This window comes from Harpia harpyja, chromosome 14, assembly GCF_026419915.1.
Source record: "Harpia harpyja isolate bHarHar1 chromosome 14, bHarHar1 primary haplotype, whole genome shotgun sequence".
Lineage (NCBI taxonomy): Eukaryota > Metazoa > Chordata > Aves > Accipitriformes > Accipitridae > Harpia > Harpia harpyja.
The window spans coordinates 21,948,381-21,973,022 of NC_068953.1; the positions used below are offsets into that span (position 1 = coordinate 21,948,381).

General features: G+C 41.2%; 1 protein-coding gene across 2 annotated transcripts in view; it reads right to left on the reverse strand.

The window, feature by feature from the left end:
• Window positions 1-23,353, reverse strand: part of MCTP2 (multiple C2 and transmembrane domain containing 2) — a 107,796-nt gene extending 84,443 nt beyond the window's left edge. The window contains exons 1-7 of one of the 2 annotated variants that reach the window (XM_052808485.1): window positions 23,247-23,353; window positions 21,909-22,545; window positions 17,088-17,150; window positions 15,832-15,940; window positions 4,019-4,161; window positions 3,147-3,223; window positions 1,851-1,962 (exon numbers count right to left, since the gene is read on the reverse strand). In XM_052808485.1, the coding sequence (XP_052664445.1) occupies window positions 1,851-1,962; window positions 3,147-3,223; window positions 4,019-4,161; window positions 15,832-15,940; window positions 17,088-17,150; window positions 21,909-22,382 (978 nt within the window). In that variant the 5' untranslated portion in view covers window positions 22,383-22,545; window positions 23,247-23,353. Of the gene's footprint in view, window positions 1-1,850; window positions 1,963-3,146; window positions 3,224-4,018; window positions 4,162-15,831; window positions 15,941-17,087; window positions 17,151-21,908; window positions 22,546-23,242 lie in introns of both variants that reach the window. The other variant, XM_052808484.1, reaches the window with a different exon arrangement.
• Between the last annotated feature and the right edge of the window lie 1,289 nt (window positions 23,354-24,642).

Genomic DNA, 24,642 nt, shown 5'->3' on the forward strand with positions numbered 1-24,642 from the left:
AGTAATAAGTAAGGGGCTGGATCTATTACTGCATTCATCTACCTCCCCTCCCTCATGGAACATAACAATCAAACTCAAAATACCTGCATTGCACCAAAAAAAGGAGGAAATTAGAAAAAAAGAAATCAAGAATAAAAAGTGAAGAGACCCAGAACCATTAGTAAGAAACATGGCTTATACTTTTGGTGCCATCTGGTTCCACAGTAAGCTAATTTAAAAAGGAAAAAAAAAAATCATCTTGCTGTTAAGTGCTAATGTGGACAGAGCCATTTCACTATTCTGATTCCACTGGAAATGGCTAAGCAATTTGCATTTGAAATATGAGGGCTTAAAACATCGTCTTTAAAAAAAATTACAGTGTGCACCAACTCTTCTATCATCTGCACTCTGAATGTTAACTAAGCACCCAAGAGTACCAAAAGCTGCTACATTAAACCAATGTATTTTCTGTCTCACTGGCTAGATCCACTTTAGCCCATGCCTTCGTAAAAATCCCGGAAGAATCCCTGAGGTTCCTTTGACTAAACTAGTTTTTTGCTAAAGAACCTTTATGTCTTTGCTTCCCCCCTTCCTGCAATCCACTGACATACATGCCAACAATGCTCTTGTACAAGTTAGAGGGGGGATTTACATCCCAGATCGAAGCCATCTCATATTCTAGATATATACATACAACAACAGTGTTTTGACTGTTGTCATTAAGCTTTTAAATAATCACATACTGAGATAGAAATAACTCTACAATTATCTTAATATTAATTGAGATTTTACAACTCAAAAGGCAACTGTTTGAAAAATAAATAATGAACGGCAGACGTCCCACGTTAGCTTTTTATTATTTTGCTTTCCAAGTCCTTGAAACATTTACGCTTCTATAAATCCCCTTCAGACTGGAATTCCATACCTATAATTCAATAAAGTGCTGTAAACAGCAACTTTCATACTAGACTACATTGAAGACTTGTAGAAAGATTTTCTCTTTACATATTTATTACACATATTTAAAATTAGACTGGCTTGAAAACCAGAGCTCAGTAAATGCCTGATCTTGGCTTTTCCCCACCCCTTGCAGGACAGGAACAGGATGAGTTCACCACACAGGTATGCTCCACACACTGTAAAACACTAGTAGGAATCTTAAATGATGAAAACAAAAGCAAAAAACCACATGCAGGACCTGAAATTTGAAAACTATCAGCTTCACTTGTGGTGTTCCCAGTCTCTGCCCAGGTTCTTCTGCGTTTCTAGCATCACTAAATGTACCATATTTCAGCATCAGGAGCCAAGTTCAATTGAACTCAGTCAAGAAACTGTCAGTGGCAAAATCAGGGTTTTCACAAGCAACCTCTTCTTCTTAGCCAGCATGCTCCTCCACAGGATTGGTGCAGTTTAAGTCTTAACATCAAATCTGTGCTTTTAGATTTCACATGAATAGATTTTTTTGTCATTGTCATGAAAAAAAAGAATAACTTTTAAAAAAAAAAGTGTTAAACTCCTAGGTGGAAATCAGAAAATAGTATGCTCTGGAATAGCAATCACAACAGGTACGGTTCATACATTCAATTCAGCAACCTGCATGTTGCAGTGGTGGATACCACATGCCCGGTACACAGAGAGCACTGCCACAGTGCATGTCATACCTATGAGACAGAGGCATCCAGCTACAGATGTCTACTTTTACCCAGTTAAATATGGGGCTCTTTTTTAAGTTATGATCTATCTTAATTTCAGTATTGAGTCTCAGAGGATGAAAATAAAGGTGGCATTTCCCAGTAAATCAGATTATGCCAGCTCTTCCCCCTCCTCACACACACATTCCAGCTATAAATTTGATTTCCTAAGCCACTTACATTTCTCTTGAATTCTCCTTGCTTGACTGCTAGACTCAAATTTAATACAATCACTCCCATGTCATCTTCTAAACTGTTGGGATCTTCCAGTTTTAAAACCTGTTCAGTAGTTCTACAAGCAAAAAAAAAAAAAAAAAACCACAAAAAAGACATGCATTTATTGACTCCAGTTAACTCGAGTTTGTTATTAAAGGTCACGCTGAGCTGTGCAAATTTCAGCTTCTTGTCTGAAATTCCCAATATTGAGTTTAAATGTTAAAACGGGAAATCTGGAGTGTTCCTTCTTAGTTCCAAGAAAATACACCCCCGTTTTAATAATGCAGCGTAGTGTTTATATAGCACTGCTTAATACTCATAACTCTCCATATGCAGATGCACACTGAATTAAGTTACTACTGCCTCCACTTCACAGGGAAGAAGAGTGACAGAGAAACCCATTCAAGTGAATTTTCTAACATTAACGGCTGGGATCCGACTTACAAGACCTGTATTCTGCCTTACCTCCGTGTGCGTTTAATCTCCCTCCATGACTCACTTCCCTCTCTGAAAACAGGAATGCTGGTATTTACCTGGTGGCACTATCTCATGGATAAATTCATTAATGTTTCTAGAAATTCAGATACAACAGCCATGGGAGCTATAATATATCCGCTCAGGGAAAACTCATTTTCTCAAAAAAAAGTCACACAGCAAGGGAGTATAACAGAGAGAACTAAAAGTTGAATTCCTGGCTTCCAGCTTCACATCGAGACCAAGCAGCAGCAGACAAAAGGCGCAGGGCTTGCCTCCGCACTAAATCAGGGCCAGATGAGCTGCCGCGGGGATGGATGGCTGCGGGGGGAGGCTGGAAACGGGGCGCTCGCAGCCAGCCAGGCAAACCGCTCCCCAGCCCAATTACATACAGAAAGAGGCACCCCGCGCTACATGGGGCTAAGAAGGGGTCTCAACCTTCTCCCCCCTTTCTTCTTCCACCTCCATAAATTATTCTGGTGTAGCTCTCCCTAAACAATGTCGCATATAGAAACTCTTATTCCTAGACATGAAAAGGAAAGGGCGCCTTCTGCTGAACTGGGCTCCATCCAGGTTGGATTTGAATCCGGTACATAATGCCGGATAAAAACATGCATGTACAGGATTTATCTCGAGCGATTTCTTTTAGAATGTGCTCCCCACCCTTCTATCAAAATAAGTTTTCATGAATAGACAAATTCCAAGCTAGAGCAAAAGCATTTCATTATTTTCTTATGTTTCTCAATTAAGCTGCATTAATAACCTTTGATTAAATAAACGTATTACCTATTGAGTTCAAGTTCAGCGAGTGCTACAAATGCCGAACCCATGAAGTCTGAAGAGGTTAAATCTCGATCGTACACCTGGTAACAAAATAAAATAAATATTTCTAATTTTTACATCATAAGCCACTTTTATCCCAGCCGATAAAAGAACAGATATTTTAAGCCCTTTCAGTTCAATTCCATGTTTGAAAGATCAAAGCTTAGATATAATTCAGGGATAATTTTCCATCTCCCTGCTTTAATTTGTATTTTTAACTAAATATTTAAACAGGATTTTGAAAGTATCTTCTTAATATTATGTAAACAGAGATATGTGCATCGCTATGGATTGTGCCTGTTCCTTTATGCTCTGCGCAATACCATAATGAAACACTGCACAAAAATCAGGTACTTCTGGCTACAGATGTTTTAGCAATTAGTGCTCGCAACTGGTAGCTTGCAGTTCTGGTAACTGTAACGTTACTCATAAGGAGAAAAGGCTTTGCTACTTGTCACGGCTGCATCCCAGGTAATAATTCTGTTCAACCCAGCCAAATTACACTCTTAAAATGTGCTTATGAAACCGTTATTGGCTTCACTGAATTTGCACAAGCACAGTAAGAGCGAGCAGAATTTAGCTCCATAGCTTTAAACATATCCAGTCGAGGAGTTTTATTTCAACTTGGGTTTTTTGCAGACGGAAAGCAAAACATGCGAGTAAAATCTGGAAAAGACATATGTGCATTTTAATTTGAAATTGCTGAAACTCTTAAACCGGATTGTGTTTTATGTTACGTTGCTACAGTGAATAAAAATCAATACATTTCTAAAGTCAAAAATAATTGCTTAAAAAAATATTGACACATCTTTTAAAAATCTAAACCCAAAACTTACCTTGATCCAGAGTTTTTGATCGAGGGTCTGTACGGGCAGCACAACAGTTTCATCCCAAACTGGGTTGAGGTTCTTGTAGACTACCTTACTTTTGTACAGAGTTTTCCCATTCAGTTTAAACTTCACATATGGGTCACTTGTACCTGTGATAATTAATAAAAGAACAGATTAGCATGCCCTCACGTAACCCCACAACCTTAAAACTATATTTTCATAAAACAATAAATAACAATTATGAATGGTAATTACTTATTTTATATATATGAGCATATACTTAATTACCTATATAAAAATTGCTAGTTCATACAGGAAATCTATCGGACAGAACGAGAAAGTTGTTTGAAAGCACGCAACAAAAATTCTTCATAGTTTGCTTGATGAAACTGTGTTATTCTTAAAGAGCATTAATTATTCTTTAGTAACTTAGTTAACATTTTAATTTGGGAAAAGAGCAAACACAAGCAGGGATGAAGGACGATTTGCAGGCCAACTAACACCACAGACAGTGGAAGAAAGAAAATGTGATCCTGTGACTGTGAGTATATAAAAATACCAAAACTCAAAAGCGTCGAAACTTGGATAGGAGCTCCAAGGAAACCAGTAACAATAGCTAAAATACCCATCAGGATTTCATCACTGGTGTCACTTGCCAATTTACTTAAAACCAAATTTGAAGTTTCAGTGAAAAAATACTGACATTATTCACCAGCTCAGGATAAAAACCACACACAGAATGGATTCCGTAAAGGCAACAAACAATATTCAGGTAACACGTTTTTTAATCCAAGTGGCACAATTTGCCATGGCAATAACGTCCCATATTTTTATGGAGCAGATGTCCATGGACAGAGCGTGAGGCTCGTGCCACTCGGCAGCAATAGAAAGACTTGCAGCTGTCAAAGGAAAACAGAAGAGGGAATCAACTTTTTATTATTGTTATTAAACCAGTGGCATCTGCACTAACACCAACCACCTCGCAAGGCACCATACAAAAAGGGAAACAAGGTACATGAAGAATTTAACTAGATGGTTGATTTAGTAATGCATACAGACTTTGTGGGAAAAAAAAAATCTCACAAGCTGCAAATAAGGGAAAGAATAAAACTGAGGTGTAGCAGTGTATACAATCAACTGATCCCAGGTGCCGTTCATCTGTCATATTCAATATTGTATTATACCTTATATTTAGAATTAAACTTCCCTCCTAACAGTTCAATATCATTAGAAGATTAACGGCTAATGTGATGGTCCTGGCTGCCCCCCAGCCTGCAGTGTGGGCTGCCAGCAGGAAAAGACTGACTCCTACACCAGACTTCATATTCAGGAATAATCTGAACCTGTCCTCCCCATTTCCCACTGAGATACTGGCCGACAAACACACAGCAATTCAGGATAACCCAGCATAAGGCCAATACTCAGTCTTGTCAGTAGTTTGGTGAAAGAGTGAGAATGTGAAAAATCCATATTAAAACATCCAAAGCTCTGATCAGTGTTATGTGAAGACAGACTCAAGAAAAAAAAGCTATGCGTTAGTATCTATTTGGAATTACGTAGTACTGTAAAGAACTGTGCTCCTGGGACATACTGACTTATTTCTAAGAGCTATAGAAAGTTTTTATTCTGTTTTAAATTCAAAAGGGAAGAGTTGTAGAGCCCTGGCCTGGCCAATTCTGCACATAAAGGGCGTTTCATTCACAGAAGTAAAACAGCAGTTGGTTTTTCAAATACTACCTGCAGCTGATCCCTTTCCTAAACAGTAATTGTTGAAATCAACCCCTTTTTGTGAAAAATGCTGCAAACTTAAAAAGAAGTTTCTTTTCCTTCTCCTCTAAGAGAGAATAATAATAAGGGCCTGATCCAAAGCCAGGGAAGTCAGAGGGCAGCTTCTCATTGTTTTCAGTGGGTTAGGACTAGACCTTTCCCTAGACTACTTCTCTGAATTATGATTATACTCTTCTATAAAACAGAAAGTTAAAACCAGCACACTTTCCACAATGAGTGGAAACACAGAGATAAATCGTAGCCCCACAATAAAGTAGCCTTCAGAGGATGCAGAAGTTAAGAAATAACAGCATTGAGCTCTTTGGTGTTAGTTTCTTCTAGCTCCTTTAAAAAGAAAAAAAAAAACCAAAACAAAACTGGCTTTTATTTACAGGATAAGCAGGAGCAAGCTCCATTATTAAAAATAACAATAATAGTAATAATAAAGTCCACTATTCTGTGCATGAAATAGCAACTGGCTGAGACAAGGAAAGCAACTGATGAAAGCGTGAAGAGGGTGATAGAGGCAGGTGGTCTATGGCCATAACTCATCTGCTTTTGGCACAGAAAACCCATGAACAAGGGCAAAACCTGAAAAGAGAGAGAGAGAAAGAGGAGACAGAGAAAGCAAACAGCCAGTAAGTTCAATATCTGCAAGTACAAAACTCCAAGGCCTTTCTCTGACGATGGGAAGCAAGAAGACTACAGCTAAATAAGCATTGCAATTGCTCTGAAAGCTTTCCAGGTTGTTCTACAGTAAAGGAAAATAAAAGAGGGGGAAGGGCTGCCCAGCACTGCTCATGTGAGCCAGGCTTTAGCAATCATTCTCAGAGAGAGAGAGAGAGAGAGAGAGAGAGAGAGAAAAGAATGTGTTTCTTCATATTTACATGTATTTATATATATGTACGTGTATTTATATATATTAAAACATACATATGTATATAAAAGGAATCTATATATTTTTATAACTATATATATTTATATAAAAACATATAAAAAACAGTAAGGAGAAAAAAGCTATAAAAAAAAAAAAAAGAGGCCTTTAATTAAATAAGATTGCCACTCTGGGATCAGGCCTTCATGCTTGTCAGCTTACTCTCAAAATAAACATCTCAAACTGGGGCCTCAGTGGTGTCACTTACTCCAGCAAGGCACACTGGGTAATCCCTCGCTATCTTGACAGCTACATAATGTTCAAACTGTTTCACGGGTGAACAGCGGCACTTGCGCGAAAGAAAAATATTAATGCCGGGAATTAATAGAAAAAGGGATGATGGTTTACAAAAGCCAAACAAGGAAAAGGTGTCAAGTTAGTACCGGTGTTAATTGTTAGGGAAAATAATTGTGGAGGGGCGCGGGTTTCGGCAGCGCTCGCCTGTCTGGCTGTCAGAGGGGTAACATCTCAACTAGGCAGGCAGGGGAAAGGGGTCGGCGGCGCAGGAGCGCAGCTCCCAGATCATACAAATGATGGGCTGACATCTCCGTGCCGACAAACAGATGGACTTTCACCTCCACGGCAGGAGCTGGCGTGCACCGGGGCTCGGTGGCATTCGCTGGGGTGGACCTGAATGGCCAGGAGAGAAGTGATGGGCCTGGATATGGCACCACAGCCCCTTTTGGGGCTTTCAAGGCTTCCCCCAAGTTGCTCCTGTGATGTTGACAAAGCTCCTGTACCCCCCTGGGTCATTGTGTCCATTTCTGTTTTTCTTTAAAGACACCCCAGATTGCATCCCAGTGATGAAAACAGCTTAAAAAGGAGACAGGGAATGAGAAATAAGCCAGGTGGACATGCCTCACCTGATGGGATGAACAGCACACACTGCAAATTATTAACTGCATTTGAATTCAGTGCTTGAAGCCTTCTAGATTCAAAAGCAGAAAGATGTCTGGTTCTATTAAAAGCTATTTATTAGAGACAATCTACAAACTAGCCAGAAAAGCATAGCTTTTCAGCAAAGTGTCTAGTGATTTTAGAGATGAACCAGTCTAAAACAGGATTTTTTTTATAGTTTTCCTTTAAACATGACAAATTGATAATTTTCTGAAGAAGTCAGACCCTTAGGGGGGAAAAAAAAAAAAAAAAAAGCTTTTTAGCAGCCATTTACTAGTGAAGGCAACCGAGTCAACAACTTTTAAGCACATGCACCCAGACTCTTCTGCACTGCAAGGTCTGAACCTATTCATCTGTCACATCAGCTGTAGCAATGTCAATGGGGTAACACAAGGAGACTGATTATTCTTGAAGTCAGCTGAGAATTTAGCCTGAGAAAAATACTCCTCTGGTGGGAAAGGCAAGGTGTGATGCTTTGAGGTTAATTTAAGTGGTGTGCAATGACAAGAAGGTTCCCACACAGTAAAATATATGGGCAAAATATATAAAACAAACAAGATTATCTACTTCTCAGCCTACAACAAACCCAGTAAGAGTAAAAAGAAAGGATGACCTCTAAAAAAAAAAAAAATTTGCATCAGCTGGGCCTGTTTTCCCATTAGAGAAAGAACATGCATCTCAACAGTGATGCTCCCTTGAATTCATTTGCATAATGTCTATTTACTTCTATTTTCTTCCACTAACACTAAAAAGCAACGAGTGCAGGCAGACCAAACATCAGCTAGAATCTGAGCAAGCTTCAGTGAGCAAAAGTTGCTGGGACAGCAGCAGAGAGCGTTTAGTAGCCCAAGAAACTGTTAATGGTGTTTTTAAATGGATACTGCTGCCCTCTAGCAGCTACCGAGAGATGCATCACATCAACTCTGTTTAATACTACTACACATTTGCTTCATAATTAAAAAAAAACCCCAAACCAGAAGACCCGATATAATTTCAAGCCACACACTATTTTATAGGAGTAAACTTACTGGAAATGTAGCATATGAAACAAGTCTCATTACATAAATAAATAAATAAAAATTACTACCAACTTGCCTTAAAATCCCAAAAAATCAAAGAACAGTGTGAAATATAACCTCGACCATCTTAAGTTTTGGTTAAAAACCTAAATTTTAATCTGAAGAAGGAAATGAAGGATTTATTTTATATGCACATAAAAAATAAATTTCTTAGTCTTCCTAGAAATAGAATTACTAGAGCTATTTACAACAAGGAATAAAAGACATTTTAAAATGGAACACACACTTTTCTTTTTAAGTGGAAAACCACTATATTCTTGTAGTGAAATAGCTGAGATCAAGGCTTAAAGCGGAAATCAGAAAAAAAGTATTCTGCTGGCAGGAAATTCAGGTAATTTGGGGAAGTTTTGTGCCCAGCTAGTTTTACATGGCCAGATGGAAGTGAAACATTGCTTGGAAACAAGCATCACCAATAGGTTCCAAGGGAAAATAAATAAGCGAAAAAATAAAGACCCCACAAACCAGAAAAAAAAACACCACAACAAAAACCAATAAACCAAAAAGACCAGAGAACTGTGAAGAATGTATGCAAACCCACAGATGATGAGGAAAAGAGAGGGGAGAAAAGCCTGAACTGAACATTAATAGAATGAAAGCAGTGAATACAGGATGTTCTATGCAAGACATTTCAGAAACAGTGTTTAAAAAAACCTGAAGGAACTAAGAAAAACCACAAAACCCTACCAAAACACCATGTGACATATGTCAGGGACACAACGACACACAGAACAGACTTGCCTATGGCAAAAATTAGTCCAATTGAATGTCATATTCCCAGTCAGGGGTCAGGTATGAAAGCACAGGAGTGCACGAGGACAGGGCAGAAGGCACATTTATATTACCAGGCAGCACTAAGGACCTTCGGTGGGATTAGTTGCATCTTCTTGTATTCTCAGTCTTTGGCCTAATAAAGTCTCCTCATAAGGGTCTCAGAAAGATGCAGTGTGAGTTCTTAACGCAGGCAAGTGCCCCCCCCAAGAGCCAGCTCTGACAACTGAGAGCGCTTAAACTGTTCAAGAAACCTGCTACCCAAATTACAATTGCCTACAAAAGAAGACTCATACAGTGTTCTCTGGGCCCTACATATTCTCTTCCTGTGCTGGCATCCCTATAGTTCTTAGTTTAACATTAATTTACCAAAGGTGGCTATGCATATAACAGATTAATTGCTTTTGTTTTAACTCAGTCTATTTTCCTGAGGTTCCTATCCCTGTGCATTCATTTCCCATGGCCAGTCCAGGAGGGATGCTCACTGGGATCACTGTGTATAAGGGCAAAGTTTCAGCCGCACGCGTTGCACTTCCAGAAACCGGACTCGGCACAGACAAACACTTGCAGCACAAGCCCTTGTATGGAGAGCTACACCCGATCCAGAAAACATCAAAGTAAGTACCCAGCACCATTCAAATTCTTAGCATTTGTAAATTAGCCATGATTACGCCTTTCAAAAAGTGTGAAAAGTTGCCTAATACATCTCAATAATTAATAAATCTGAAAGACTAATGATCTAATTGCAGATACCCTGAAAACAGAGAAAGACTAAATTAATCAGCATGTTTGCAGGGAGCGATTCAGCCTAATTGCTCTGAGCATTTGCTTTCCAAACAATGGACGTGCTCTAAGCTGACAAACACCCAGCGCAGCACAAACACATCCCTTCCTCCAGCACCCTGGTACCAGCACGGACTCAGGCAGCAGACAGCCGGGAGCTATGAGTGGTGGGCTACCGCAGATTCGTTACTGCTTGAGGTTAAAAGGACCTGTTATTCTGTCCTCTTTGATTTTATTTTGCCCTTGGGAGACTGAGCTTTGGCACAGCTTGCACTGATGTTAGGAGCTGCCCATGCAGCAGAGCAGCACCGCCTCTTTGCCAGCTCCAGGAGCCCACTGGGACCCTCTGGCAGTGGGCGGTGTTAGGTGTGAGAGCAGATAATGATACACTCTGGATGGGGGAGGCAGGATGGACCCAGAAAGATGATGGTACATCCTGTACTACTGCGACCCACCCTGCTCCCTTCACACGTTCTGCTGCCTGTAGCACGAGAGGAAAGAAATGAGGGCAAAACCAAAGCGCAGCAACAGGAAACAACAAGGGAAACCTGAAAGAAATAGAGACAGGGCACAAAGATCCTGTAAAAATCTAGAAAACACAAAACCGTGCGGAAAAGAGACACACACAAAATTCAGACTGGAGCAACGCAGCTGGGGGCGGGGGGAAGACGGCAACCACAGCCACTCACCAGCTGACATCACATCCAAGAAATACATTTCTTGTAACCGCACCATTTAACGGATGAAAAAAAAAAAAACCACACTCAGACTTTGAAAGTACAGGATTTGGAAACAGGAGGAGCTTCTCGCCTTTACAGGCACTCAAAACCCAGTTTCTGGTTTTTTCTTATAGCGGTAGAGCTGGGTTTGTCAGCTCAAGGAAGGTAACACTTCCTTACAGCTCTTGCATCGCATCGCGGCTCCGTGTCACAGCGTCACTGTTGTGCAAAGGTGACTCGTACAAGCAGCAAAGTGCACAGTCAGAGCATCTCAGAGTCATAAGGGAGCAGGATATTTCAGATTTCATTAGACTGACTCAAACGAACACCAGGTATCACCCTGCCCTGTAAAAGTGAACCAGCAAGTAGAAGTGGGCTCCAGCCTCTCCCAGTTCAAAGCATGTGGAGCTGGAAGTTGCAAGCTTCACAAGAAAAGCCTCAAGGAGGCCATAAAAACACTAAGGGTGCAACAAAGTGACAACAGTTACAGCACTAGTGATTAAGATTGCTTAATATTTTTTCAAGCCAAGTAAGATACAATTATCTCTATTTTCTGCAGACCTACCAGTACTCCACAGATTTTTTTTTTAATTAATAAAATGCATTTCTGCTTTCTTACTACAGTATTAAAACTACATAGATCACAAACTCCTCACCATCACCATAATATACCATGTCATCTATTAACAGTAATACAAAGAGCATGCAAAACCCAAACTTTTGGTACTGTGTAGATACACACAGAGATCCATAACCTCCAGTGTTTGGTTCATCAACTACAAGAACTATAAATACGGGAGGACCCATGCGCCATCTAACATTAGGCACCAAACACACATGCGGGTGACGTGAATGGTGCTTGCCAAGCTCACCTTGCCATATGCTCAGGCAGTTTCTAATGTATGACTGAGTTAGACTGTATCCCAAGAAGCGTCAGTGAGAAGCAAATAAATCAGACTCCAAGCAAACTGATGGCCAAGAGGTTACACCTCTGCCATCCTGCACCCCCAAGAGGGGGGACACTGCAATTTTGACCCTGAGAAGGATTTTTCAGAGCCTCTCCACTTTCCACCAGAACCAAGATCCTAACAGCACTCTGCTTCCTTGGCTCAAGTACATATATTGGGTGCAGCTGTATGGAGGTTTTTTGTTGGGTTTGGGGTTTTTTTTTTGTGGAAGGGGAAAAAAAAAAAAAGGAGAGAGAAACACTGCCATTCTGATTTTTTTCCTCCATCATGTATGCACTTTACAGGAAGCAACAACAGGGAGCACGTGCAGCTGAGCCAGTCGGGCTGATGCACTGCACCTGGTCTATAGAGAGCGGGTACAAGGAGAGGAGCTACAGAAAGTCAGGGACTGGAGAGACAACAGACTGACCAAAAACAGTGCAAGAGGAAAAAGATGAAGAGGAAATCAGGAAAGAACAGCAGTTAACAGGTATAATATTATGAAGGGGGTGTGGGAAAGAGTAATAAAAATCTGGTGAAGTGAAGAAGAATTTAAATCACACCAAAGGGAATGTATATCCTGAAAAGAACAGTACATAGCGAGTTAAAAAGCCTGGAAAGTTTGGGGGAAAGTAGAGTCACATGTTGGTTTTAGAGCCTGCAGTTATCAGCAGAACTACTCCTCACTTTTACTCAGCCAAGTATAATTAATAGTTATTAAGCATATAATGCTTAAATTCAAGGAGAGCCCTGGGAATTTGCTGAGTAGAGCCAGGAGTTTCCAGCAATGGCTCTCTCCAGTGGCGGAAATATTTCTCCTGTCACACACCTTCGGTTTATTTTTATATACTTATATACACAGAGATATACACTTCTTGCATTGGGACAAAACGGAGGCAGAAACAAAGACCGAACGCCAGCACAAGAGCCTTTGCTCGAATTTCAAGTGCACCTTGCTCGTCGCTTCTCGCACTAAAAGCTGCCGCTAGAAGAGCTGAAACGCACAACCAAAGCCGCTGCGTCCCGGCCCAGCTCTGAAGTCGTGGCACCTCCGGCAGCAGATGAAGCCGGTAGCCGAGCGGGGAGGGCCGGGGCACCACCGCCGCCCCCCCCCCCACCGCTGCGCTGCGGGGAGCGGGGGGGGGTCCCCGGCCGCGGGGCTCGGCCGGCGGCGGGCAGCGCTGGGAACCGCCACGAGAGGGCATCAACCACCCACGTTGGGGGGGCTCGCTTCCCTTCGGCCTGAGCTAGTCGGAAAGCTAAGTGAAAACGAAGGGGGAAAAGGCCACGCGGGAGAAAAGGGGTAGGACAGCACACCGAAGGGCCGTTTTCTTTATCTTTGAGAAGATACGGAACTTGCCCCCCAAAAAATGTGAACTGATGGGTCGATGACTGCTTTGAGGCTTTTTTTCCAGAGCAATTGCTGATATTGGAACAACTGAATACTAAAATTTAGAAAATTTACAAAACTTATGTTAAACCTGATTTAGGCTAAAGATGCTGGCAGAAACTCTTCACTCAGTCTGTGGTTTTTCATGTGAACGTTTTGTTATTTAATGTATAACAGACTCCACACAGTATTTGGAGTTAGTTTCCATCAATGACCAGGCAAGAAGTTACTACTAGGTATGACCACTTTATCTGAATAAAAGGAGGACGTTGCTACTGCTACCTACGAACTCCAGCACTCTGCCACCACTGCTACCTAAGCAGAGCATTTTTGCAGTTGTTCACACACGGCTGACCAGAGGACGTTTCCAACTCCAATGCACACATAAAACACAGGACCAGCAACACAGCATTACCCGCTGGAGAGCTCCAGTGCCTCGTCGCACACAGAAAACCACGGGGAAGAGGGACTGAAACCCTCTCCCGGCTGTGTCAGGCAGCACTGCTTGGTTAGCTCTAGAGGTTTGCTGTTCCCAAAACGTGAATGAGGACAACTTGGTCTTCAGCCCACGCCACAGTCTGACTCGCAGGATATGCCGGCTGTGGACAACATGTTCCTATATTCAGATTATTTGGAGTAGGCTGGTATACCCCAGTGCAGCGGCTGTATCCGGCATCGTGGTGGGGACAGAAGGGGGAAGTTGCATTCTCCAGCCCACAAGTTTTCTCTGAGGTTTTCTCACATTGACGAGATGAGCAAAGCTGACAACTTCCCGCTTTTAAAAGTGCATTGCAAAAAGCACAGTGGCTGCAGGTTAGGCCTGAGTGTCATGTAAAAATCCTAAGTAACAAGTATAACAGCAGACACCTATAAGGATGTGCATCAGGGCATCAGCAGCATGCCTTTTTTTTTTTTTTTTTTAAGGAGCTACCACTGCAACACGATGGTGACTGAAGAATAATCATTAAGTCACTATTTCCCCCCTTCCCAGTGTCTGTGCAAAAAAAAGCAGGAATTTTATTGAATGATGCATCACCTCACATACTTGGTTTACTAAATGAGTGGTCATTTGCCCCAAAGCAAGAGACCCATCAAAATGCTTTTTTTTCCCCCCCTTGCTTATGTTGTTTCATTGTGTTGTCCAATGCTTCACTAAGACAAGCATTTGCTTTCTTATGCATCAAAACACAGCCTAGAGCAAACTATGCTTTGCTTTCTTTAGAAATACTACTCTACTGGAATTGCTCATTTATAGCATCTTTTCCATACAAGCAGCTGGATGTGTCCTGACTTGTGCAGCTTGCTAGTAAATCTGATGAACTGCTACACTGTTAGAAAATGTATGCTTCTGTTTAAAGAGTAAAGATCTTAATCTAAGTATTCATTCACTCCTTCCAAAAGCTGGGAGCTGGGAGGAAAAACAAGCATACGCTTGGCCAAGATTTACTGTTTGGTGAAGATGTGAAAAACTAGCATGGAAAAAGTTAACTGAGATAATAGATAAGAGAAATCCCAACAACAAGCACCCCAAGTGAGAAGGTTTCTAAATCCATACAGGTCCCTCTAGATGCAAACCATCACAGGCCTTCAAGCTGTGCAAATTTATTTTCTTTAAAACTGTACGAATAAACCCTATGGCTTCATCTCAAAAGAGAGAAATTGCTCATACACTTGCAATGCAAAAGTATTAGAACTGTTTCCACATGCAGAAAAAAAAACCAAAATAAAGAATAAATGTAAAATGCAGAAAGGTTGGCCATATGGAAGAGCTCTTTGACAGGTTCAGATCGAAAGTCCTGAAGCAGCTGCTGCTGCAGAGCCCTACAAGCCTCTGCAGAGCCTCTGGCAGGACAGCTCTTCCCTCTGCAGCAAGCAGAGAAACTACCAACTGGCTGCTTACAAGCACTTTTACTCCGTTGCAACAGCCTGAAAAAGAGCCAGGTGAACAGCAGGCACTTTCACACAGTTTTTCCAGGAATTCCCCAAATCTTTTCTAATTTAATTGATACATCATTTGGGGGTGGGATTTGAGGGTTTGGGTCGTTTTTTGCATGTTGTCATCCTTAAATTGCATCCCAGATTAGAGAGGGGATTGTTGGCTTACAGCACTGCTCCCCTGGTTTCCCTTTTATTGAAATCTTTACAGGTAACCCCAAAAGCACTCCTAGAGCAGCTCCATTACTCAATGAATTTCAAAGTATTCTTTGGCCTTTTTTTTTTTTTAAGCTCAAATAGAATTTCTCAAGGTTAATGACACTGCAGTTCCAGAATAGGTACAGATGCTAAGTCCAGCCAAGGAGGTGCTTTGCAGCTGCGCAGTCAGACCCGAGGAGCAGCGAGCAGAGGGCAGCTCCCTCCCCTGTGTACCTAAGGTGGATAAACCCAATTGTTGAGTGCTCTGACCCGGGCAAGGGACACAAGTCAATGAGTTTCTGTATCAGTGATAAGAAAAGAAGCCAGCTGCTGCCAGACTGGAGTCAGTGAAAGAAGAGCCATGTGAATTTTAAAGGAAATCAGCTGAAAGGTCGGGCTCACCACAGCGATCTCTGATAACCAGGTTCCGGCCTTCCTTCAGGTGGATGGTCAGCAGGTAGGCAAAGGGGCTGGGCAGGTCACTCAAGCAATCGTTTGCTTCCTCTAGAGCCTAAGGAGAACAAAGAAATCGGTCACTGCTGCACACCTCCTGAAGTGGACCATGAATGAAGCAGGTGTTCTCTCAGTTTTGCAGAGACAAAGTTCTCATCTTTCACAGAAAGAAAAAAAAAAGAAGATTTCTTTCCCAGACTTTGTTTCATTATGCAAATAGCTAATTACCAGCATCAGGTACGGTCAACAAAAGCAAGGGGTAACACAAGGAGGGCTACACCTGAAAATGAGTGGTAATATTAATCAAACACATGCACAGGTTTTCCAAATCCTACCAACTTACTGCATTTTTTTTTTTCTAGCTGTTTCTTGTGTATTCATAGAATGCCTCAAGTTGGAAGGGACCCGTAAGGATCATCGAGTCTATTTGTACCCATCTGCTGACCTCATGAGGAAGTACACATTTCACATAGCTACTAAGAGGACAGCATTTCTTTATACAGTTCTAAAAGAGAGAAACGCAGCAGTGGGCAATGCTAGTTGTGAGGTTTTGCAGTAGCAAACTCAAGAGGATTCTTTGCTCATCACAGATGCTGCCAGGGTTACACACCTCAGCAGCAGCAGCATCCAGCCGGCACAGAGTGAAAACAGCCTCTGGACAGCACTTGAGACGTTACTGGGGGACGGGGGGCGGCAACGGTAGAGAAGTTCATCCGGAATAGGCAAATATGCTTTACATGAGAAAAGCATGTGTCAAAACACTGCCAATGCCTTTTCAGGCTGCCCTAAAGCTGGTTTTGTTGTCCGTCAAGCCCTACAGCTACGTTAAGGTATTTGCTGCCTTTGCTTTAATCTAGTTTGTTCCTGGGCTTCTAGTTGAGTATTTATGCTGATGCTTTCATCAGTTACCAGTACAACATAGAAATTATAGAATACTTTAAAAAAATCCAGAACACTTGGGTCTATTTAAAAAATTAGCAACTGCTTTGCACTACTGAAAAAAAAAAAAAACAACCACAAACCAAAACAACAACAAAGACACAAAACCACCACTAAACAAACAAAAAACCCAACAAACACCCACCACACTGGAGAAATCTATAGAAGGCTTCTTTTACTGGGTGTTTAAATTTGTAAGAACCTAAACCTAAAATAAATTGTGCTTCTGATCAAGTTTCAAAATGTTTTAAAATGAAAGAACTTACCATCTGGTTATCAAAAATTTGAGATGATATGGAAGAGTCTAGATCCATTTCTCCACATGGGTACTATAAAAAAAAAGATAAAATGAATTAGACAACACTAAATATAGGGATCAAGAAAATAGTCCTAGTATCAGTCAAGAAAGTACTCATACATACGTGTAACCAGTGAAATCCTTTTACTTCTGCTTATAGAACCTTCCCCTCCATAATTTAAATAGACAATTCTTTTTTCTCTTTTACAGGAACTGCACTTAGTCTCTTGAGTTTAATCTAAAACAGTAAGTGCCTGCTTCCAGCTATTGGAATAAATTCTCCTCCTCCCCAGTACGGACCTGTGCTTTCAGTACTGAAGGTCCTTCCCCCAAACTCTCCCGATGCCTGAAGGTTACTGCATCTGGTGACTTATCAGTCAGCATTGCAATGATGATCCCTATTCCTGAGCAGAAATTTATTTGTTGAATCTCAAGTGTCCTCGCTAAGATGAAATAAAAAATTGCCAGAAGTGGTGAAGCAGTGGCAGCAGCAGCAATATCCTGGGGTTGGAGAGCTGGCTGTTCTCTCACTTGACTACAATTTCTTCTTCATCACCCTAAAGGCAAGGTCCAGGAAAAGTTTTGGTTTTTTAAAAAAAAAAAAAAAAACAAAAAAACCCAAAAAACCAACAAGAAAAACAACCCAAAACTCAGGGGAAAAAGAAAGAAATGGTCAAAGGGAAAAAAAGATGTTGGACATGTGCTTCCCCCCACTTACTGCAGTAACTGGAAGATTCAAAGGATTTTTTTTTTATCTAATGCCCAGCATAGGAGAGGAAGTCCAACATTTCTTCCTAAATACTGATTCATCTAAAAACTTGAGGCTACGGTGGCACAGCATCTAGACTATCTGGACACACAGAAGGGATTCATTGGTCAAGACACCTCTGATGCTATTTTGACTGCCACAACAGTCTATGATCATTATTTTAGCTGAAGAGGACCTATGTGCCCAGGCAACTCTTTTGGTCTAATGCAGGGCAATCACAGCCCATTCAAATACAAAGATTTATACTAAAAATAACCTCAGTCTACAGAAACGCACACAAGGTGGAATTCGATCCTCATGTGAAAATGTTATTATGTGCAGTGTGGTAACATCCAAATCTCTCAGATGAGAGCTGCATTGTGTGGAGCGCTATACAAACAAAAAAACCCCAGCTCCTGCACCAAAGATCATAAATCTTAGAGATATTGATATGCTGAAATAAATATAAATATGCTTTTGTGTAATTCTTCTCCTCCCCCCAAATACAGATATTACATATCAGGAAGTACAGTAATCCAGCATTGCAAGTAAAATTTCACTTGCATGACAGACGAAATTTAACATTATGGTTCCCACAGTAATCGTAACTTGGCCACCTTGCAAAAACACATTAAAAGTAGAAAAATTATCATCATAAAGAGCAGCAGAAGAGTTTTCTCGCACAACAGAGCTGAGTTACAGCTGCTAGGGGAACCCTAACTTTGAATTTCCTGACTAGTATGCATAAAATTTCACTTGTGTGCATTAAACCTAGTATATCTTGTAGTCTCTGGCTTCACAGGAATCTCCTTCAGGCACCATCATTGGCACTGATAATGGTTTCTCTTTACAGCTTGTTTTACATGGCATAAACACAGAATCAAGGGACTGTACTGAAATTCTAAAATAAAGTACTCTCTCTGCTAGCTTGATATCATTTATAATAAAAAAATTACCCTCAAAGTTATAATTTGGTCTTTATTCTGCTTTTTGTTTACTTGCAATAAATCGACAGATTTTGAACAAAGACTATAATTTTAAATAAAAAAGCTTGTTCTTTCATTTTAGCTCCATATAACGTAAATTGCTATTATTCTAGGTAGCTAATTGCAAAGAGATTGCTGAATATAGACAAAAGCCTTGCTGAAAATATCGTCCTGAAATGTTGATTTTTATCTAACTACAGTGGCATTTCTGAACTTTAAACAAATGCGGCCATATCCACCAAGAAGGTCACAGTCCCAAGTGTATCTGTGTAAAAACAAATCAAACAAGAGTATATATATGAATATATATATATAAAAAAAAAATCAATCAAATGTTCCTCCTGCCAACCTCTACCTCCTCTTGTTTTCTGCAGAAGAGTGATTCAAAATACAAGGGCACTGAGTGCATCAGCAACGGGACATGGCTTTGGGTTGCCAGTGACTCACTGCAAGGTGTTAGTAAGAAGACGAAGAAGTGGTGTTAGAGCACTTCAGCAATGACGTGTGACCACAGACAAAACCTAACTGCAAAAAGTGGCGTTAACAGTGCCCTTTGCAACCTAAATCAATCAGGGAGGGATTCAGTGCAACTTCAGTTGTTTCTTCACCCTTCCAATTTGCCTAGCTGGGCTGCAATAGAGAACAGATAAAGTAAATCTCTTAGCAAATGGAAATATGGTACCTGTGGCAAGAGCCTTTACTGCAGATGGCATGCTCCAAGCACTGACAGCTCTGTAGCAAGAGTTTAGACGAGTGTAAAAACCACAAGCCCCCACTGAGCTCACGCATGAGGCTCGGAAAGTATCTCATGATGTTGGGTGACCAAAGATAATCAGGAAATGAGTAGGTGGCATGTGACAAGCAATTCAGGGGTGAGGGGGAAGCTCAACCTATATTTTTGCTTTTTTTAGTTTGTTTTGTTCCCAGGATCTGCCTTCCTTCTGATTTACCTCACTGATCAGTGAAGGATGCTCACAAAAGAATGATGCAAACTATTGTTGTGCTCCTCAGCAACCCCAGCCAGTAATAGGAGATCAACAGCCTCTGCAATAAACTGTTCCCATCCGAGGCCCACAGAGTACAAATTTTGTAGCTGTTCAATGAAGTACAAGAAAAGCTGAATATTGAGTTTTTCACCACATTCAACTTAAACATAGTGAAATTTGTTCAGTATTCCTTATCTATTTCTGCTCTCTTTTGCTTCACTCTCTTCTATGTATTCTTCAGGAAAAAAAAAAAATCTTTCTGCATTTAAAAGTTGTAATTGGAGGCAGATTACAGGAAGGAAGGTAGGAGTGAGATGATTTGCCATAAAAGTAAATACTAAAGGTTTTAGACACACAAGCACATATACAAATACACATTTTGGGAAAGATATAAATGCTGCAGATCATAAGCCAGACTCAGACTGTGCGTTTGGAGGAAACTTGACTTGAAGTTAAGCTATTCCATCGCTATACAGGTACCTCCTCCTAAAGCACTTTGTTTGCCCAAAGTCAAGGCAGGATTTAGGATTAACTTTGGTAATGCTATGGTAAATTTTATGTTAGAGGGTTTGGTCTACAACAGCAGGAAAGAACTGCTGCTATCATTATAACAACATGGAAAAACTTGTAAAATAATGACATGTTCATAATGTCCAATCTACCCTATACTGAGTTGCTGCAACTTTTGAGTAAAGTTTAAACACAGAAACAAAGTGATATACCATCTCAGCTATTTTTCTCTGAATAATGGTACACTCCAGTAAGTTGAAGCCAATGTGTTAACAATTTAGCAACACTAAAGTGGAAGTGATGGTCAGTAACCACCAGTGACATTTTGCATCACAACAGACTAGGAGCTGACACCGATTTGATAAGAATACACAGACCTTTGAGATGCAGAACAAGCAGTTTTATATCAGAAAGGACCATTTTCCCCATAGCAGCACTAACCATCATTTTGAACATGCAGTTAAAAAACGTTAATTAACCTGTGAAATCACCACTCCCAAAGGAGGACTTTAAACCAAAACATGTTTCCCATTTTTGCATCTTAGATGACTAAGGAAAGCAGCTACCATACCTGCAATAACTAGGTAATGGGAAAAAAGCCTCAATACAAAGTTCAAAATCTAACCTTCCCAGTGAAAACTCAACAGGAGGAGATACACTTCCACAAAACGTAAAGAAAACAAATTTTGCCTAAAATGTTTCACGCAGCCACACTCTTCACCTGCTGTCTATATTATAAAGTCGTCGTGCAACTCCACAGTATCCCCCACTTTGCTCAGGCCAGGCAGGAATTACTGTTTCATGTCAGATTTGAAGCCCATTGGTCTCTGATCCTCCTGTTCATGGGACATTATTTCTAACCACAGAAATACTGACCACGGGGGGGGGGGGGAGGGGGAGGGAAGAAGGGGGACAAGACAGGGAAAGCAGAGGAAATATTTTGGGTTTGCACCTCCTCTGAATAATCACAATGCAAACCCAAAGGGCAGCCCTGAGCGTGATGCTATGTGTTCACTCTTCTCCATCACGTGCTTGTTTTGGTTAATTCCAGGTAGAGGCAGAGTTCACCTCACTCTTTCCCATCACCCATCATCTTTCACCTCTTGCCTTCATCTGGGTCTTGCGTGGGCAGATGGCACATTGATTTTGCTATATAGCAATCCTGGTAAGCTATATTAACCAAAAAGGATAACCACAGCAAATGTATCACAGCAGCACATTTCAGAGTTCAGAGGGCTGCAACAACTTTTGACTTAAGCAAGCAATTCCAACAAATCCAAAAAACCTGAAGTATTATAACCTTGCCAGAATAAATAAAAAAAAACAAAACAAAACAAAACAGAGCAGGGTTATTTTGCAGCTCCAGACTGACAGAAAGGCTACCTGAATTAGTCTCCAATAATTTGTATATCACGTACGGTTCATGCTTATTTTTATCCCCCATTCATTCCTTCAGTAGGGCCCCCTCCTCCTCCTCCCTTTATAACCCAGACAGTTAAGGAGAAACACAACAAGACTGAGGCAGGCACCGAGCCTGGCTGATGCCCAAAGCCACCTACCTCCACCCCCTCGTCCGTCAGAGCAGCGCTCAGGTGGGCGCTCTGCAGCAGATCAAAGAGGTCATCACTGGATTTCCTCTTCTGCTGGGACACAGGGCTGCCTGCAACTTGCGAATCCAGGTGGGCGACTGTCACGTCCGTGCGTGTCGCCTGCTGCGATGCCCACGGCCAGTCCTCTCCCACCGGCCTCACTGAAGCGCTTCTGCTTTTCAGGGACACCACAGACCTGGAAAAGCTCTTGGGGGAGCAGCTCGACAACACCCGAGTACTCGAATAAGTCATTTCTTCTTCCGTAAGAGCCTCCACCTCCAGCATGTCAGGCACCGAAACGCTGAGGCGTCGGTCCAAGGAGTGGACCTTCCTCTCTACCATTTTGCTAGACCTCTTCTTTGTCTTCTTCACACTTAGGTTCTGCAGGAATGGTCTAGTTTTCTGCTTCAGGGATCCCCAGACGGATGGTTTATCCAAGTCCATTGCTGCAAGGGGAATTTCAGCAATGCCTCCTGCACGAAACGGCTTCAGCGATTCCCAGGGTGACTCAAAGGAATGTAGGAAGAAGGCAAGTCAATCATGAAAGTGAACAGCCGCTGAAGATTATGATTCATGTTGTCTCATCTTGAAACTTTCAATCATTTTTCTAAACGGTTAAAACAAAGCATGCCACATTAGTAAGTCCTTCCAAATACAATCTGGTGGGTAGGTTTGATTATTTAGGAGGAAAACAGCCGGAACAAGTATTTAATCCTACACTTAAATGCAATGTCTGCCCACTACTTTATGATTGCTAAGAGGACACGTTATATTTCTTCTTCTGCTAAGTCCTGATTTGTGAAAATTTGAGATTTATCCAATTTGAAACTGTTTCTGTACAAAACTTACTGATGGGAGTTAAATCACGATAATGCTACCACATGAAAAAATGTTAGCAAAGCTGGCACTGTAATTTCTGCTGACACTTTTCCAGCCTATATAAGGGGTTTTTGGCTATTTCCTAAACTATACGGATTCTTGCATGATGTGTTAGTGGACAAGAACACCACGAAAAACAGCTCCACAAAGTGGCTGAGGCTGAAGAGGACACACAGGACATGAGGAATCCCAGCTGAGACCCCAAAACACTCCCTTGCATTAACCCACTGCCAGTGAAAGTCACCGCTGCACAATTAATCTTCCTCATAAAGAAGGCAACTGAGAGAAAATGAGAACAAAAATAGACGGATGGATCACTTACAGATTTTGAAAACCTACTGGTGGACTCTTGACTTTGAGTTGATTCATATTGAGCATTTATACAGTAGGGAGGGAGAAGAAGAAAAGAGCCAAAGCAAAATCACCTACTGTATCTGCATCGTAAGGGAGCGGTCGAACAGACAACTCTGTGCACAGGAATACCCTCACGGACAGCGTCTTTCGTGGTTAACAGCTGAGCAACCATCCTTATTCTGTGAGGCAGAGATAGTCAAATCATCACCAAAACTCATTAAGAAAAAAGCTGATGAAACCTGCAGATTTATTCCTTTACAGTGCCAAAGACACACACAGAGGTTACAGTATATACCTATATCCTTAGAAATATATACTGTTAACTACATGGACTGCTGCTTCCAAAATTCACAGTGTATTTACGTTATAACAATTGGATAGTTGATCAAAAATTACTTATCCCACTGTTTTCCTGGTCACTAGGGAAAATGCCAGAACAGGCAATAGAAATACAACTGTTGGATGAATCCAGATAGAGAAATCACTGTCTCCTTCCAAAGAAATCTACTCTTACATTCAATAATTTGAATGAGGTTGTATAGCCAGTTACTTAACTTATTTAAATAATTTTATGACTAACCCCACCATACTTACAGAGTGTTCAGGCATCTACAAGACATGCTTTAACTGTATTACTACGTAACTAAAGCTGCACAATCCTCCCCCCCATTTATATTGGTATATACATGATTAATATCAGCATCGTTATATTCCATACAAAACATAATAAGCTTTAATGGCATTACATGCATTCACAAGGCAGTAACAAATTTTGCCCAAATAGGTAGGTACACTAGTATAGACATATCAGCTTAACACAGTATTTTCACCTCCAGAAGTCAGACCCAGTATCAAAGCGCACATGGACAAACTGAGGTTATTTTTTTCCTTCACAGCATCACTGAGAAGCAAAAACAATTTTCCGAACCTCCCAGAGGGAGATTTGAGGCACACAAAGGCATGGAAGGGCTTTCTTTTCTCACTGAACTTGGGGTGAAGAGCAAGATGATCAGATTTACAGGGGGGAGGAGGAAAGAAATAAATGCCTACCCTAACACATTTGACTGGAGCTGCAGGGATGCCTGTGTTGGAGCAGCACCTGACACCCTGTGCAAGCTCACCAGAGACATGGCTGAATTTGTTCTTGTTGGCTGACAGCTTTCACTTAGGTTCTTCCCTCTTTAAATAAAAACTTGACAATGCAGCCACAGGCCTCCTTGGTAGTGTTACATCACATGCCAATAACAGAAATTATTAGGCTAAACACGTTATGAAACACACTATTGGGACTCATTTAAACAACTCACCTACTGCCAGTGCTCTCTGCTTTGCTTGCCTACATGCGTAGAAACCTGCTGAAATAAAGACATTGTAAATAAAGGCAGGACCCAGCTCAGCATCCACTTCCCAAGGCTCTTACTGCTTCCTATTCCCTTCCTGTTATTCTCCACCCCTCTCATTTTCACGACCC